Source organism: Hoplias malabaricus, chromosome 1 (assembly GCF_029633855.1).
Source record: "Hoplias malabaricus isolate fHopMal1 chromosome 1, fHopMal1.hap1, whole genome shotgun sequence".
NCBI classification, from domain to species: Eukaryota; Metazoa; Chordata; class Actinopteri; order Characiformes; family Erythrinidae; genus Hoplias; species Hoplias malabaricus.
In genome coordinates, this window is record NC_089800.1 from 57,465,038 (window position 1) to 57,481,059 (window position 16,022).

Here is a 16,022-nt window from a genome sequence, read left to right on the forward strand (position 1 = left end):
TAACATATGTTCCCTGCTTTTTAAACTCTTCAGGGTCATTATTAGGGTCAGCTCCAGAGGAACTCAGAAGGCATGTCCCCCACAGTTATTGTCCCACACCTGAGCAGCTTCATGATACTTGTTTTGCACTGGTGTGAGACTTAGACTGTAAGGGACAAGAGGTTTTTCTTTCGCAGGTCATCCATTTTCAGCTGGTCATGTCCAGATGAAACTCAATAGAGCCCGCTGACCCACTGAAGCCTCGACACGGTATTGTATCTCCGTCTAGAGCGAGAGTCCATACACAGAAGTTCTGTCTGAATAGTGCTAACAGCATGTTACAGCTCTCCAATGCCCTTCCTGACACTTCTACCCACACTAATCCACACATTCTGCTCACTAGACCAGCCTCCACAGGAGAGAAGAGGCATGGAGCCAAACTGTGCTTTATAGAGTGAGATGGAGCTTACTGAGGAGTTCCCACCAGGAAAAGTAGAAGGTGCTTAAGCCTAAAAGCAGCTCCCATAGATTCAGCAGGACCCTCTCTAGTTGAATGTTAATGAAACTGAAAGTTCTGAAAATTCAGGATCATTGATGTGGTGTCCAGTTAGGACAGTGGGTAACACGTGTGCAGTGCGTGGAGGAGGCATGGGATGAATTCACTGATTTTCATGAACATTATATCTCTATTCATACATGGACCAACTCTGACATTACCTGGGCTGTGCTCTAGGGTGCTGGCAGGATAACTGCTATTAGAACTGTGCTGAGAGGATAACGTCTGGGTAATAATTGCTAACTGTTACAGATATTTGCGTTGGGCATGACACCCAACATGACATTCTCCAGCATCTGTAAAATGACCAGAACAGTTAATTGCTCAGGATAATATTATCTGATATTCCAAAGCCCATTTAGCTACATTTATCATGGCAGCATGACAGTTTCTTATGCCATGCTGTCTGCTGGCTCAAAGGTCATGTACCTTGACAGCGTTGTTCAACAAAAAGATATTTTTCAGGACTACCTCAGTCTTTTTACAATATTATGTATAACAGATGGTGAAATATACTGAAATCCTGCACTGAACATTTCAAACGTTTTTGAATGGTTTGAAATTTCTCACAAGATTTGTTACAAAGTGGCACAATCTAAACTACTGTGCAAAAGTTTGAGGCACCAGAGATTTAAAAAGCTAAATATCTGAGCAGTAAGTGTTTATTTATTATTATATAAAACCAAGTAACATTATTCCATTAAGTGTGATACTCTCTGTGTAAATGTGTTGGTTTTACTTTTTCCAAGTCTCTCCTCGTGGAGTCCGTGTTATTTGAGGTTATCATCCAATGCCAAGTTTTACCAGTTAATAAAAAAATGATTTTAAGTAATGTGTGCTGTTGATTTAACAAATTCATGCAATCAAAAAAAAAAAAAACAATATTATTTATTGTGATTATTTGTTTCATATTCTATTTTTTTTTTTGTATTTACTGTGATTAATTATAACTTTATACAAGCACCATGCTTACTGGGAATTGAGCTTGCAAATATGAAGATGGAAAAACTACCAACAAACTCAGAAAATGCTGAAAACCTAAGTGAATCAGTTGCATTATTTAAGGTTAATTCAAAACAGGCTGCTTGTTCTGACGGCTTCATTTACAAAGGCACATGGATCTTCTCAGCCATTACTCCAATTACGCAGAACAGCTGGATAAAATATTCTAACCTTTCAGGTTCCACTTATTACTTTAAATATGTGGGAGTAAGGAGGAAAAAAACTTTTGAACTGCTCAGAAGAGTAAGGAAATTCAAGAGGTTTCAGCACAGACTGTTTTCAAACAGAAGTAGCAGCCTGAAATGTGAGAGAGAACTCCATGCAGCAAACCTGCAGTATTCCAGTTTACAAACTACAAAGTTGTAAGAGGTTAAAGCTACTAGACATGCAATAATCTTTTTGAATACTGATTCAAACACCTGAACACTCACTGTACCAATCAGTAAAATTCTACTGATTTAAAATCAATGAGCAAAAAAGGCTTCATTAGTGGTGTTTCTTGATTTCCGATTCATCAGTATAGTTTTCTTGGCAATAGCATGCCGTTTTCTGCTGTTTTCCTTTGTAATGTTACTGTTGATATTTCTCCCAGTAGAGGGATGGAGATAATGAGACGGGCTGTTTCAGTAGTGTGGTTAATTGCTAAAAAATTGTTGCGAAAAGCACTTTATGGATGTGCAGTACCATAAGACTTGAGTGTAGTTATCTGGGGTGTTTTGTGAACAGTGAGAACAGTTTTAGACTCTTTGAACTCCATCTGAAATCATTTTCCCCAGTGTAGTGTACTCTGTGAATAACCCAAATATAGATTCAAATATAAGTGTAGATTTATAACATGAATAATGTTAAACGTGTTCTTATGAATCTGTGGCAACTGATTAAATTATTATTCTTTTCCTATGTTCATGATGGCACCAATATTGTATGTTGGATATTAATCTATACAATCTATACATTTCCCCAAGTTACATGAGGAAATGATACAATATTATTGTTCCACTCAAACACTGTCATCTTATTATCATTAAATTGTCCGCAATTTTCTTAGCATACATTAAGTTGATTAGGTGTTATCAACTGTCTGAACTTTTGTGTAAAGCACATCAGAATTAAAGTGCTTATAAACAATTATGCAGATTCAATGCTTTCTAGAAACTTCAAAATGCAAAGAAACACTGATTTAATCTCGTTAAACAAAGCTGCTTGTTGCATGATCATGCCCAGCTTTTATCTTTGCAGTAAGATACTCAGTTTCTATAATGAAGGTAGGAATATGATGGGTATCTTGCAGGGATGACACTCCATTTTATATTGCTAGAGCATGTGTTAGGAGAAGTGCACTCACCTCCCAGCAGTTTAGACTGGCAGTTCACAAACTCAGGTTTTCTATCTGCACTGTAACGCTGGCAGGTGTTGTGGAGGACCTGAACAAACATGCACTTGTCTCCAGAAGAGCCAGCAACCCACTGGTCACACGCATTCTCAAACATCAAATCAAACTCTGGACAGTCCTGTGGCATGACAGAAAGAGCAAAAGAGAAAGTTTTTTTTTTGTTTGTTTGTTTTTTTAAATATAAGACAGTGAACAATTCTGTAAAGAAATAGACAGCTGGAGTGAAAAAATGTTTTTAGACGCTTACCGTATTTTCCGCACTATAAGGCGCACCTAAAACACTCAAATTATCTCAAAAGCCGACAGTGCGCCTTATAATCCGGTGCGCCTTATATATGGACCAATATTGAGCCAGGTCTCGCAACTACGGTAAGCAGCCGCCTACTTCATTTTCTTCCGCGCGCGGTGCATGCTGGATATATACCGGTATATATATTTCATTTCCATTTGTTTTTATGTAAAGACCCCAAAATGGCTCCTATTAAGAGACACGCATATGACGCAGAGTTTAAACTCAAGGCGATCAGTCACGCAGAAGAACACGGGAATAGAGCAGCAGCAAGAGAATTTAACATTAACGAATCACTAACGAACGGGATTCGTGGATGAGGAATAACTTAGTAAAGTGAGCTTTACGTGTTTATTTTGTGTGTTGTGTGATTTTAACGTTTGAGCAACGTTGAGTTATTGATATATTGTTATCGCTTTGCACTATTTCGAGTGTTACTATATTGTGATTATTATTATTATTATTGAATCGAGGAAAAGTCCCCCCCCCCCCCCACTATGTGGGGTATATTAACATTGCACTACATGTTTTACCTTAAACTACGCTGGGTTGTAATCTATTAATAAAGTTGAACTGACCTATCTGACTGTTTTGTTGACATTCCCTTTAGCGCCGCTCCATCTAATTGATGCATAACGTAACCCCCAGCCTCTACTGTAGCGTCTATTGTATGCGCCTTATAATCCGGTGCGCCTTATATATGGACAAAGTTTTAAAATAGGTCATTCAATGAAGGTGCGCCTTATAATCCGGTGCGCCTTATAGTGCGGAAAATACGGTATATGGACAGGTGAGTCCAAGAGCAGAATGACTAAAAGCATCTCCCCACCTCCACAGCCAGCATGCTCCACAGAGCCACAGGCTTGTCCACAGTGAGCCGGCACGCTCCAATAACTCACCTTGTTGGAGTCTATGCCGTTAACCTGCCTCAGCTGGTCAAGCGTCCACTGTGATCTCCGGACAAAGGAGGAGGAGCCTTCGAACTGCTTCACTTTCGTGATGGACACCTGCGTTGGCTTCTTGTTAGTCACTGAAACCAGAGTTCAGAGAAAAAAAAATGAGAGGTTCACAATGCAACATAAAGCTGAGAACAATAAAGCATATTTTTTAGTGGAAAGTGTTGATGATGTGACCTCAGTGGACATCAAGCCTCTGATGAAAAGAATCATCATGTACAGTTAATATACAGGACTTGAATGTGCATCTTAGTTTGACCAAAAACAATACTTTTAAAGGCCCAGTGCTAATTTTATGACTTCTATGAAGTTTAAATTTCTGCAAGTATTCTCAAATACCTGACCCCAAAAACATATTTACTCATACAGGCCAAAGATATAAACAATAAATACTCAGTTTTCCTCTATATGCAGTCTGGATTTCTCCATTATTCTTCATAAAGTGGCTTGATTCACACGAGTGTTTAAGAAGGGTATATTAACTCGTGCACCCCTCTGTAGGGAATCTGGCCAATGTGTCCAAATATTATCAGGAAACTTTTGACTACAGTACGGTTTTCTTCTTGGGTTAGCATTTTTAAGGCACAAATGGGTTGCCATTTGTGCCTTAAAATGGGTTATAAACCTGACTTATTTCAGCTTTCACCAAGTGCCCGAAATCTTCTGGTCATCATCTGCAGAGAGCTCCCAGGTAAAAGAAAATCTAAAGGAAGACAGGTGTTGTGGCATAATAACCTTGCCACTTATTCCTATATATTCACCCCAGGTTACTCAAAAGAACTCTCCAGACATGGGTTTCTGCTTAAAAGAGAATAGGCTTCAATCTTTATTTAAACAGTAAAGTACAGCACAAGGAGTATAGCTCTTATACAGACATTCAAGTGTCCATAGCATAGCCCCCATTCTTACACTGCATTCCTTCAGTTCATAATCATTACATTCTAAACACCACTTCTCAACCATAACTGTGTCACTCGCATATACTAATGCCCAAATCTGGGAGACACAGGTACCCAAGCATTCAGTTAACTGTTAAAGTCATTCAAAAACATAGCGTTGAAAAAGGGAAATCATGTCAGGGTCAGAAAACAACAGCGTAGGGTGCACACTGCACTACACCAAACATGACAACATTGAGTTCTGCGTTCAGTCACTGAAAACTAAAACATCCCGTTTAGGTGCTTAATCCAGGAGGCGGAAAAAGCAGAGCTAAATATGTCAATCACAACGTTTACTTCCAGACCGTGAAAATGTGATTCCCTCACTCTGAAGCAATCACAACAAGAAAATGGCAACAACAGATCTGCTGCCCCTCAGTATTATTGAAGGTTTTTTAAAGAAATGATTAGCACTGTCGAAGTTTTAAAAACCATAACAGAGTAAAAAGGCTGTACAAAGAGAGCTAAAGCCACATAAATTAAACTAAATTAAAGCCACATTAAAACTAAAGCCACATTAAATTAAAAATGCTGGGCTGACTTAAGGGTCTTACATTACCAATTTATATTATATACATTATAATATGAGTGGAAGCTGTAAAGTTTTGTTTTCAGTCCCTCTGTTTGGAAGAACGACACTGCAGGAAGAACACTGCTCCACAGAGAACACAACAGCTTTTGTTGCGCTCGCAAAACAGGGTTTAATAAAGCATTTGCCCCCTGCTGTGGAAAGTGGATTAGCAGTGTTTATTGTTTTGGACTTTGGGATTTATCATTTAACCGCTCATAAAAATTATTTGGAATGCAAAACCCTACTTCACAGCAATAGAAAGCAACTTTATTTAGACAGGGCCTCCCAGATTGTGCTGTCTCTATGTAAACGCTGAATGCATTTCAAAATGTGGCACTTATTAAATACTGTATTTTTTTTCTTTTTTGGTTAAAAATTAAATCAGAAGGCATCTATATTTTAAGCCTTTTCTCAGTATTGGGCCCTGGAACAGCCTTCCAATCTGAGATCAGAAATGGTTCCTACTTACTTTCCATCAAGTCTAAACTTTAAGCAGTTATATTGCTTGGCTTTTGAAAATGGCTGAGGTTATGTTTTGAGAGTGTTCTTCAAGTTACAAAATGGAAGCCTATTCCAAGGCCACATGAGGCTAATAAACAGATCAGACAAAACATGGCCTCCTTGTATCTACACTCCATGTCCATTTCATTAACTCTCCATAAAGGTGCACTCTGGTGACACTGACATGGTCGCAGTGTGGTGTGTGTGTGTCATTTGCTCTGGTATAAGTGGATCAGTGACAATGCTGTTTTATTATATACACATTTTTATCATGTTCATTAACTTCCTTTTATTAATTGTTGTGATTTTTGGTTAAATTCCATGTTCTATTCAGTTTAACTTACTTAAAGATTCCTTTGGAATACATTTATTTTACAGGATTGTGTGCTTCATATGACCAACCCAAGAAAAATGATAATTTTCACACATTTCAGTGCACAAAATAAAAGCATGTGCGCACACAGCCACCTACACACACTCCACATTAACCAAAAACCTACAAGGAGCTATAAACATTCTAGCACACTACACACTACACCCACAATGCACCCAGCATCCTTCAAGGCATGTGGCCTACTGACCAAAGGTCAGTCATTAGCATCCCTCCCCCTCTTTATCTCGCTCTCTCTCGTTCTCATCAACTGAAATTCCACAGCTGTAGAGTGAGGGATCTAATGCAGTGTTTACTGATGGTTCTGCTTGTAGTAAAGCTGCAGAATCTCAAAGCGGGCTCTTCAGAGGGAGTTCATCTTCTGTACTGTTTATACAGGCCTCTGAATATTTGAACCTTAACTGCTCTCCCTCATATTCCCTCCCTCTCCATATCACTCCTTTTTCCATTCCCACCATAACATGGTCCTCTTTCTTCCTCTCCCCTTTCCTCTCCTGCAGGTCATCCTTCCTCCTTGCGCCTTCTATCTGCCATCTGGAGGTGTGCTGTTGTTTACCGTTACTGATGTCTCCAGGGGCTGATGGAATGCAGTGAGGCCGAACCCTACTTCACCCACAAACTGAAGGCAGGACACAAATAACTTTGTAAGTCAAAGGTACACTGACCATTAAAAGTGTGCTAAAATACTTTGTAATGGTTTTAATACAAAATGATATTTTGCTATAGTCAGTTTAATAAAAATGAAAACATCTAAATCCCACATTTTTTTATTATTTAATGAGAATAGTTCAATAAATTAAGAAAAAATCCAATGCAAATTAAGTCTTAAAAAAAGTATGTTTTAAAAAGTGAAAATAAAGTTAAGTAATTTTTGCCTTCTTCATAAAAGCAACACTTTTATAGATGGATTTTTAGGCATGATTTTTACCTTTTCAGCTAATTTCCTGAACCATTGCACATACAGCGTTAGGATTAAGGGGAATACGTTGAGTTCATTAAAAGCTCATGTGCAAACATTAAACCTGGGCTCTGCGCCCACCGTGATGTGGCCTAAACAAATTCCTACAGCCTGAATAAGTCTCTGCGGACCAGATTCGCCCCGTACAGGAACACAGCTTCACGTGGTCCTCAGAGGTTTGATGAGATTTCATTTGCTTATCTAATAAAAATGTCAGAGTGACAGAGAAGACGCATGAATTTCCAGCTAATCTTGAAACAAGCTTCAGTGAAGATCGTAAATCAGCTAAGCACAGCATGCAACAGTTTACACTCACACACAATACTCATATACTTTACAGAGAAAGGGTAAAAGCAATAGAGCTTGTGGGTTACATAGCTGGAAAACAAGACAGATGATGCAGTGGCAGGCAAAAAACACTTGGTGAAATGATATTTTCTTGGTTAAATGTGGAGATCTATAATGTGTACTACACGATGAGGATAAAGCATGTTTCATATTTAGACACCCTTACAAAAGAGTGAATTCAACTACTTTATGGTTCACCCACTGTGAATACCATTTGTTCAGCTGTGGTGAAATCAGACTGTATACGCACAAAACAGACAAATTAAATGGGGTGCTCTGAGTCACTGCCCAGTGCCGAGAGTCAGCTAGTGGGTTGTTGCAGCAACAAAGTGGGAAAAGCATCCTATTAATTGCCTTGTATTGCAAAAGAAATGACAAACACTTATTTTTCTTACAATTTTAACTATAAAAAATAGATAAATGCTAGAAATCGTGAACTAGAAGTAGCAGAACATGGACTGTGTCCAGATTTTTACATGTCTATAAGGCTGACCGCAACCTGAACACTGATTCCAGTGAGTGAGTTTCAAAGTGGAAAGGAGGCAGGGGGGCATGGTTATATTTCTTGGCCCTGGCAGAAGGTTCACTACACTGAGGCCAGAGAGCACTGAAGCAGGAGCATTCTTTGTGAAGATGGAAACGCTGCTATTGCAATTCCCTTTTAGATGTCGCACCAAGGACCCGAACAAAATGAAAAATGTGAGCTGCCTGCTGATCAGAGAGCAGTGTCACCTCCCTGGAGCACAGCAGCACATCTAACACACTGAGCCCACAGCTCCACTCCAGCTCATCATCACAAATCCACACTTCAGAGAACAGGATGAAGGAATGAATTACATGCAAAAAGTCTGGATATGTCTGATTCTGATTCTGCAGAGGTTTGGAAAAATAATAAAATATATATATTTTTTTTATTTCAATATTTTATTTAGAAAAATATTACTTCAATCAAATGTTTTGGCAATGTTTAAATGTATTTTTTTTGTCTGTTTAACATATTCAGAAATAAATATTAGATTTATCTCCCACACATTTGGTTTTGTCTGGCAGTACCTGACTAGTTTTGTTTCATTCTTCCTCTGTTCATTTGCTGCATTTTTCACATTGGAAATAATATAACATAACGTGCCATAACATTTACAAAGGCCAAAATGTTTTGCTCTTTTTTCTAATATGTTAAATTCAGTAAGTACATTGAAGTTGTGCATTCAATAGTGCAAAGTGTGGTATTTGTAGAGGTGATGAACAGCAAATTAACAAAAATGGGGCTATGCACACTACTAAACCATTCCATTAGCACTGCTATGATGAGAATTGTCCTTCAATTAAACAATATCTGGTTTGTGGAGGTCCTGTAATGTCACTGAGCTTGGTATTTTACAGGGGTGCAAAAACTTTTGCACACAAGTGTTATGATGTTATTTGTTGGTCTTTAGCCAAGCAGATATTCTGCTTCCAGATTTGGCGAGCGTCAGCTCTGACTGACAGATTCGTCGTTGACAAATTCCACAGCCTCTCTGTTAATCACACAATTTGTGGCCAGTTCTGTTTCAAAACAAGAAGCTCGATGCCAACTTCCAAATGACAGTTACGCAACGGTGAAATAAAACGGGAAAACATCTTTTAATTTAACGTGAGATCTAACTAAATAGAAAGAAGATCTCATCATTTATTTTCTCTGTTCCTAAGGATAGATGCCACCAACATTAGCTATACAGTACCACAGACCAAGCCTACTTTACTTTTATAAATACTTGTTCAAAGGCAATTACACATAAAGGGCTCAAAATTTAAAGTACTGAAACTCCAAATTTGCTCTGAATAGAACTGGGAGAAAACCTACACCACAAAACTTCAGGGTTTAATATAGTGCGGTGCTATTAGGTCATTAACTCATAACTGTTTCATCAGCACTGTTTCGTTTCATATTTTATATTATGTCTTATTTTATTTAACTTATCTTTATTTCATGGATCCAGGCTGATGGACAACCTTTGAGAAGTAGAAAAATAAACTGAACTGTATGAAAACGATGCTTCTAAAAAGAAAATCAATAAAAAAAATAATATAAGAAATAAGAATAAATAAATAAATATATATTTTTTTTTTTCACAGAAAGTTTCACAAATATTTAACTTAATGAAGCAGGCAGCTGTCTGCTTCTGAAGTTCTTCTTCACTTGGCATCGTCATTTCATTATTCCTCACTGTGTCACATAGGCAATGTTCTCACCTAACCTTGGTAAATATTTGCATAGCTATGATTAACTGGACAGGGGGAGACTAGCATTACTAAGAAAAAGAAAACCATCCTAATGAAACTCTACTCAGTACGTAGTTTTGAAGTACAATAAAAACTTTATTCCACTACCATGTAACATCATGCATAATATTTAAGGTGGAACACGAGGCAAGAGACTAATCCAAATCAAACTAGCCCTGATTGAGATCGCAGCCTGGGAGCGATCATTATTGAGAGTATTGGGGCCACCCACATGAGCTTGGAACGGAGGAAGATGGTAATTACATTACATTATCTGACTCAGAGCTCCTGCAGCCACTTTCACTGTGACAGACAATACAGGAAAGAGTAACATCTCCAGTAATGTCAACAGCTCTCCTGTAATGACACTCACTTTTCCTTCCACACACATACACTCCAGCCACAATTTAGGGAATCTAGAAGTGTCCACACATTACTGAATTGATATATAATTTCCTCACAGCTGTAAAAGAGCATAAACGTTCAGAAGATAACTAATATAACTGTAGTGATTCTGTAATGTTACAACATACAGTAATCTTCTATATGAAGAATGTAGAATAAAACTCTACCACAAAACCAAAGTGCAGAAAATGTAGCGTGCATGTATAAACAGCAAAAAGTCAGAATATCAGTTATCACAATATTAATTTTTTTTTATCGTTTTAAAAAAATATGATGATATTATCGTGAATGATATGATATGGCACAGCCCTGATAAGTGGTTACAGACAGTGAATGTATGAATGAATTTTCAAATGTAGAAACCAAACAATAAAACCATCAATACACTCCACTTAAATGTAATAAATGTATGAGACAATAATTACAAATATTTTACTGTTCAGGTTTAGTTTGTAATCACCTGACCAGAGGCTACAGATAAAAATTAGCTTATTAGCTAACTCTGGCACGTTTACATTCATTCATTCATTATCTGCCTACCTGGAATCATTGGGCGCAAGGTAGGAATACACCCAGGAGGGGGCGCCAGTCCTTTTGCACATTTACATTGATGAGGAAATTGAAAGGTTGTTTAATGTGCACTGACACTGATAAATAAATGTAATAAAAATGTTTGTCTTTGTAATGAAATCACAATTTAAAAGAGCAACGTTTTTTATAGCACAAGATCTTCAACTTTAATTAATACCTACATTATCAAGAACTAGCTTCTAGCCCTGCAAAGGACTGGCACCCCCTCCAGGGTGTGTTTCCGCCCTTTAAAAGAGAAAAATTTAAACCAGGCAAGTGTCCAAACAATTGCCTGGTACTGTACATTCACAATATGTGGAATATGGCGCAAAATAAAGGAAACCATCCCTGAGTGGGCATGTCCAAACATTTGACTGGAACAGTATTCGTGGCCAAAGAGGCTGATAAGTTATCACCAACTGTTGACATGTATTCCATACATAGCTTCCTAGTGGCTGATACATACTAGATTTCAAAGGAAGACACGGCTCTCCAGAAAACTCTTATCCCATGTAACAAATAGGCGCATCAGGTGGAACAGCCCTCAGCTGCTCAAAGTGTTTGATTACCATCTTTGTTCAGATCACAGGTAACTTTCTGCTGCTGAAAAACTCAAGCATACAGCCCTCCGCACAGGAGAACAACACTCCATGCCTCCTTCAGATTCAGAACCCTTCCCATCGTTTAGTATGGAAGGGGAGGGTCTATTTGCCTGGGGAGGAAGATGAAAAGCCTTTGATTTGAGCAGTGCAACGTCAGGCAGTGGAGCACAGTGGGATGGTTTTCAAAGGCCAGAGCAGCCAGGTGGAGATAAGGGGCTCTTAAGACATTACAACCCCTGTGAGACCACTTCTCCAAACTGGCACTGGCCAGGAGTTACCATGGAAATGACGACAGCAGGGCACATAGCGCGGTTTGGGAACAAAGGGCCAAATGTGACCAGGTCTTCACACAAGCAAAGAGCTCAAGATCTGGACAAATATTTCCAGAACAGTCAAGCATTTCAACACAGTGAAACTTTGAGCCAAGATGACAATAAACTGCATGAGGCTCTGGCAAACAGAAGGAACTGAAATATTTACTGGTTTGGCACAGAGTTATTGGAAGTGTATATCAGACTACTAGTACTACTACTAAGACAAGAAGTTAACAGGAAGGCTGTAATAATCCAAAAACAACCAATGTCCATAACACAAGCTTTTATAATATCTATACAGAACAGTGCCAGAGTCTGAGGCCACACTTCTTAAATGTAACTTAATACATATGTAGAGTGGTTATTATGGAGTTATTTTTCTTCAACTTTAACACAAACATCCAACAATGATATATATTATCACATTGTATTTCATTTAGCCTTTGTTTATAATATAGATACTGTCCTATTTTGTTGCTAGTCTTTCAGAGAATCAGCAATGTTGTTTTATTGTTTGATAAGGTGGCACACACTGTTGTGGGACAAGTTGTTATGATTTTGTGTTACGACTTACACAAATGCAGGATTCTCTCCAATCACAGAACTGGACCCTCATTAATGGGTGAGCACAAAGACAGGATTATTGAATGAAGGGAAACAAACAATGTGGAGAAATAAATATATTTTTATGTATAATGAATAAACCAAAAAAAAAAGGCTAAAAACAAGAGCTTCTGCTCCACACACCTTATTCCTGGGCTCTCGTGCTGAATTGGGCTAGTAGGGCTAGTTTGAACCTGGGAACTGTCTCAAGTGCTGCAATGGTGGCCTCTGACACATTGCTCAGTATTGTATGCATGATTAATTGTGTTATTTTTTAGTAGTAATAGTACTATTGTTTTAATTTTCACTTGTAATTTGTGTAGCACTCGTTGGCAGCCTTTCAAATAGAACACCAAGAGCATAACAAGCTAAAAACTAAAGGAAGTGCAATTTCCACAGCATCTTCTGATGTGTTACAACAGATGAAATGTCAAGCAGAAGACATGAGTGACTGTGTTTATATTATGAAACTGAAATCACTAGTTTGATTTGTGGAGCTGAACTGCTACTGTTCTTGGATCTGAGACAGTCTGGAGGATTTTTGTCTTATGCATGCGTCATTTGGAGTAAAGTATCACTCCCCCATTTTACTCTACAGGATAAAGAGTCAGTAAAAGTTAAGAGCTTCAGCTTCCTCTGCCAGTATAGATACATACAGTCCAATTGTGTGGCATCAGCATAACTGAAGGCAGACGCTAATCCTGAATAATACTGCCCAAGGGAAGCAATATACAGCTACACAATAGTAAGGCAGGCATAGACCCAAACAATCGACTTCACTGAAACCACAGTGCACAGCCAGTACAGTCTCTTCTCTGAAACGTAGATGTCTGAAATCAATTAAAGGGAAGCACAAGAGAGACAAGACCAATCTGATTAAGAGATATGATAAGCAGTATCAGAAGCAGCTTTTAAAATGAGATTACAGAGTCAAAGACTTTATCAGACACCGTTTTATTAGCACTATCTTAGGGCATCTGAGATACCTTTTACTTAAGAGTAAATCTGTTAGTCCCTGGAAGTGTTCTGGAGGAAGAGAACCCTATTCTCCTAAAAACATGCTCCTTCCAGCACTGTTTTGATTATGGTGGTGGAATTTCAATACTTTTGCCAATACTTTATGAAATATGTTATGACACATGATTTGCATCAACTTCATGCTCAAACCATTCAGTGATCCCCAGTGCTGTGTAAAATGAGATACTGTCATCCTTGAATAAACCATGTTCAACAGGATAAGAATACTTTGAGAATAATTAAAACTCCTCAAGATAATTAAAAATATTCAGCCGAAAGGAAACTGCTAATTAGAAACCATTCCCTAGGAGGGTGAAATATACCAAATGAAGGTGGTGGGCATTTGAGAAGTGAGATTGTGAACAGTATACTGTTATATATTTTATAGTGATATTTTATTTTTCATCTCTGTGGCCTAGTGCCTGAACTGGCCAAGATGCATTCATCTTTCTAAAGAAGGGATTAGACACTACAAAAGCTATTAATAATTTAACTGCGGTCCTTAATGGATTGTTCTTGATGTCTCAGTCTGATGCTCTTTCACAGACCTTCTCAGTCTCAGGAAAAATATCACTTTATTTTTTTTTTTTTTTTTTTTTTTTTTTTTTAAATGTTTTTCTTAAATATTACACAACCATCGGATCTGAATGTGTGCTTTCAAAAAGCATTTCTGGTCCACTTTCCTGATGCATTTACAATAGTCTTTAACACTGATTCATTTCAGTGTGAAAGACTGTGAAACACTGAGTGGCTGTCGATATTTTTACTATATGTGACACAATAATAAAACCATTTTCAAAAGTAGATCCCCTCTTTTTAGCCTTCTACATTTAAAATCACAGTGAAGTTGTCTTATATATTATATTAACAACTGACATAACAGTTCTGTGCATCCAGAGATCTGATATAGCTCAGGGTCTGGCAGAGCACATGTTCACTTCTCCAAAGCTTAACCTGGAAGACAGAGCATGGAACAATGAAGCAGAGGTCACGATCTCCTGAGCAAGAAGCATTAAGGCAGGCCAGAGGTTTCTGAAAGACTTCTTGGCCACTCCCTTGAATCATCAAGGATTTAATTTTTTTTTGTGCGCTTAAGTAGCACAATGTCCTGTGATATAAGGCTAATCCATGTCAGCTGACAAGGTTAAATAAGGTTCATTTAACCCTCATCTGTGTAAAAACAGCACAGACCAGAGGGGTGAAGCTGCTATTAGAAGCATGTGAAGACTTTCTCCAGGAACAGAGTTTAGAGCATCATTTAAAATAGACATTTAATTACAGGCTCTGCCTCATTCTTGTGGCAGTACAGCAGCACTGTGTGAGTCTGCAGTTCAGCCTGTCACAGAGACTTCACCCAAAGAGACAGGTCATTGCTACACAGCAAGCTCAACTTGGGCTAATACAGAGGATCAGATGCAGAGCCTTGGTATGAGGGGCTACAATCTGCAATTATTTTTGTTTTGGTAGTGTTTATACCAGTGGCCAACTGAGAAATAAAAAATATCAGGACAAAACAACAATTAAGTCTGTTTAGGCTGGTAAATGTCACTCTGATTCCTTCATTAGCATAGCTGGTACAAGTTCAGCTCAATGTGACTATATTGCCACACAAAAAACTGAATACATGTGCTGATACATTTTACATTGTCTCTATAGCCAGGCTACAAGTGGCAACATGTAACACCATTTTTCCACAAAGTAACACAGAACCCTGGGGTCTTAAACATCTTGTGAGTGAAAATGCCACAAGAATCAAGCACATCAGTGTCATTCTCATCCTGTCAAAATAGTCTGATTCAGAACTGTCAGTTTGAGTGCCAGGAACCAGGGGTAGAGAGTATTTTTTGCACCCCATTCTGTCCATTTTCCATTCTATTTTTTTGTTTGATCCCAAAATAAATGTGCACTGGCAAAAAAAAAAAAAAAATCCATAATATGTTTCTTTTAGTGGTGGAAATAACACAGCCGGAGTTTTTGATTTGATTGTTTGTTTGATTTCAGCTCTAAGGGTTTTTTTCTCCTTCATTTTACAAGATGAAACTAAAGGGACAGTGGCTGAGCAAGTTCTCACTCTTGAGTTATGTCCTCTCTGCTTTGTAAATAAGTGACATGTCTCAGTATTTAAAGGGAATGTCTATGATTGTCTATGATTACATTCCGAAGCTCTGCATTTTAAAGATGGAACAGTATGTTTGAGGAGAAACGACTGTTTGTATGTGGCTGAAATTTAACTTAAGTTTGAAATACCACAGAAAGTCATTTTTAACTTGAGTTTCATTTTATAGGACATTTGGTCTCTGTTTACTTTCATGTACTTAGCAGTTTCTTGAATTTGTGAAATTGAATTCCTACCTAAATTATTAGAAA

General features: G+C 38.0%; 1 protein-coding gene across 5 annotated transcripts in view; it reads right to left on the minus strand.

Moving 5' to 3' along the window:
* Window positions 1-16,022, minus strand: part of stxbp6 (syntaxin binding protein 6 (amisyn)) — a 237,803-nt gene that overhangs the window by 178,161 nt on the left and 43,620 nt on the right. For 4 of the 5 annotated variants that reach the window (XR_010802172.1, XR_010802171.1, XM_066667717.1 and 1 more), the window contains exons 3-4: window positions 4,119-4,249; window positions 2,883-3,048 (exon numbers count right to left, since the gene is read on the minus strand). Coding sequence is in view for 3 of the 5 variants with exons in the window: in XM_066667717.1 (XP_066523814.1) it covers window positions 2,883-3,048; window positions 4,119-4,249 (297 nt within the window). In the remaining 2 variants the exon portion in view is untranslated. Of the gene's footprint in view, window positions 1-147; window positions 265-2,882; window positions 3,049-4,118; window positions 4,250-16,022 lie in introns of those variants that run through there. The other variant, XM_066667745.1, reaches the window with a different exon arrangement.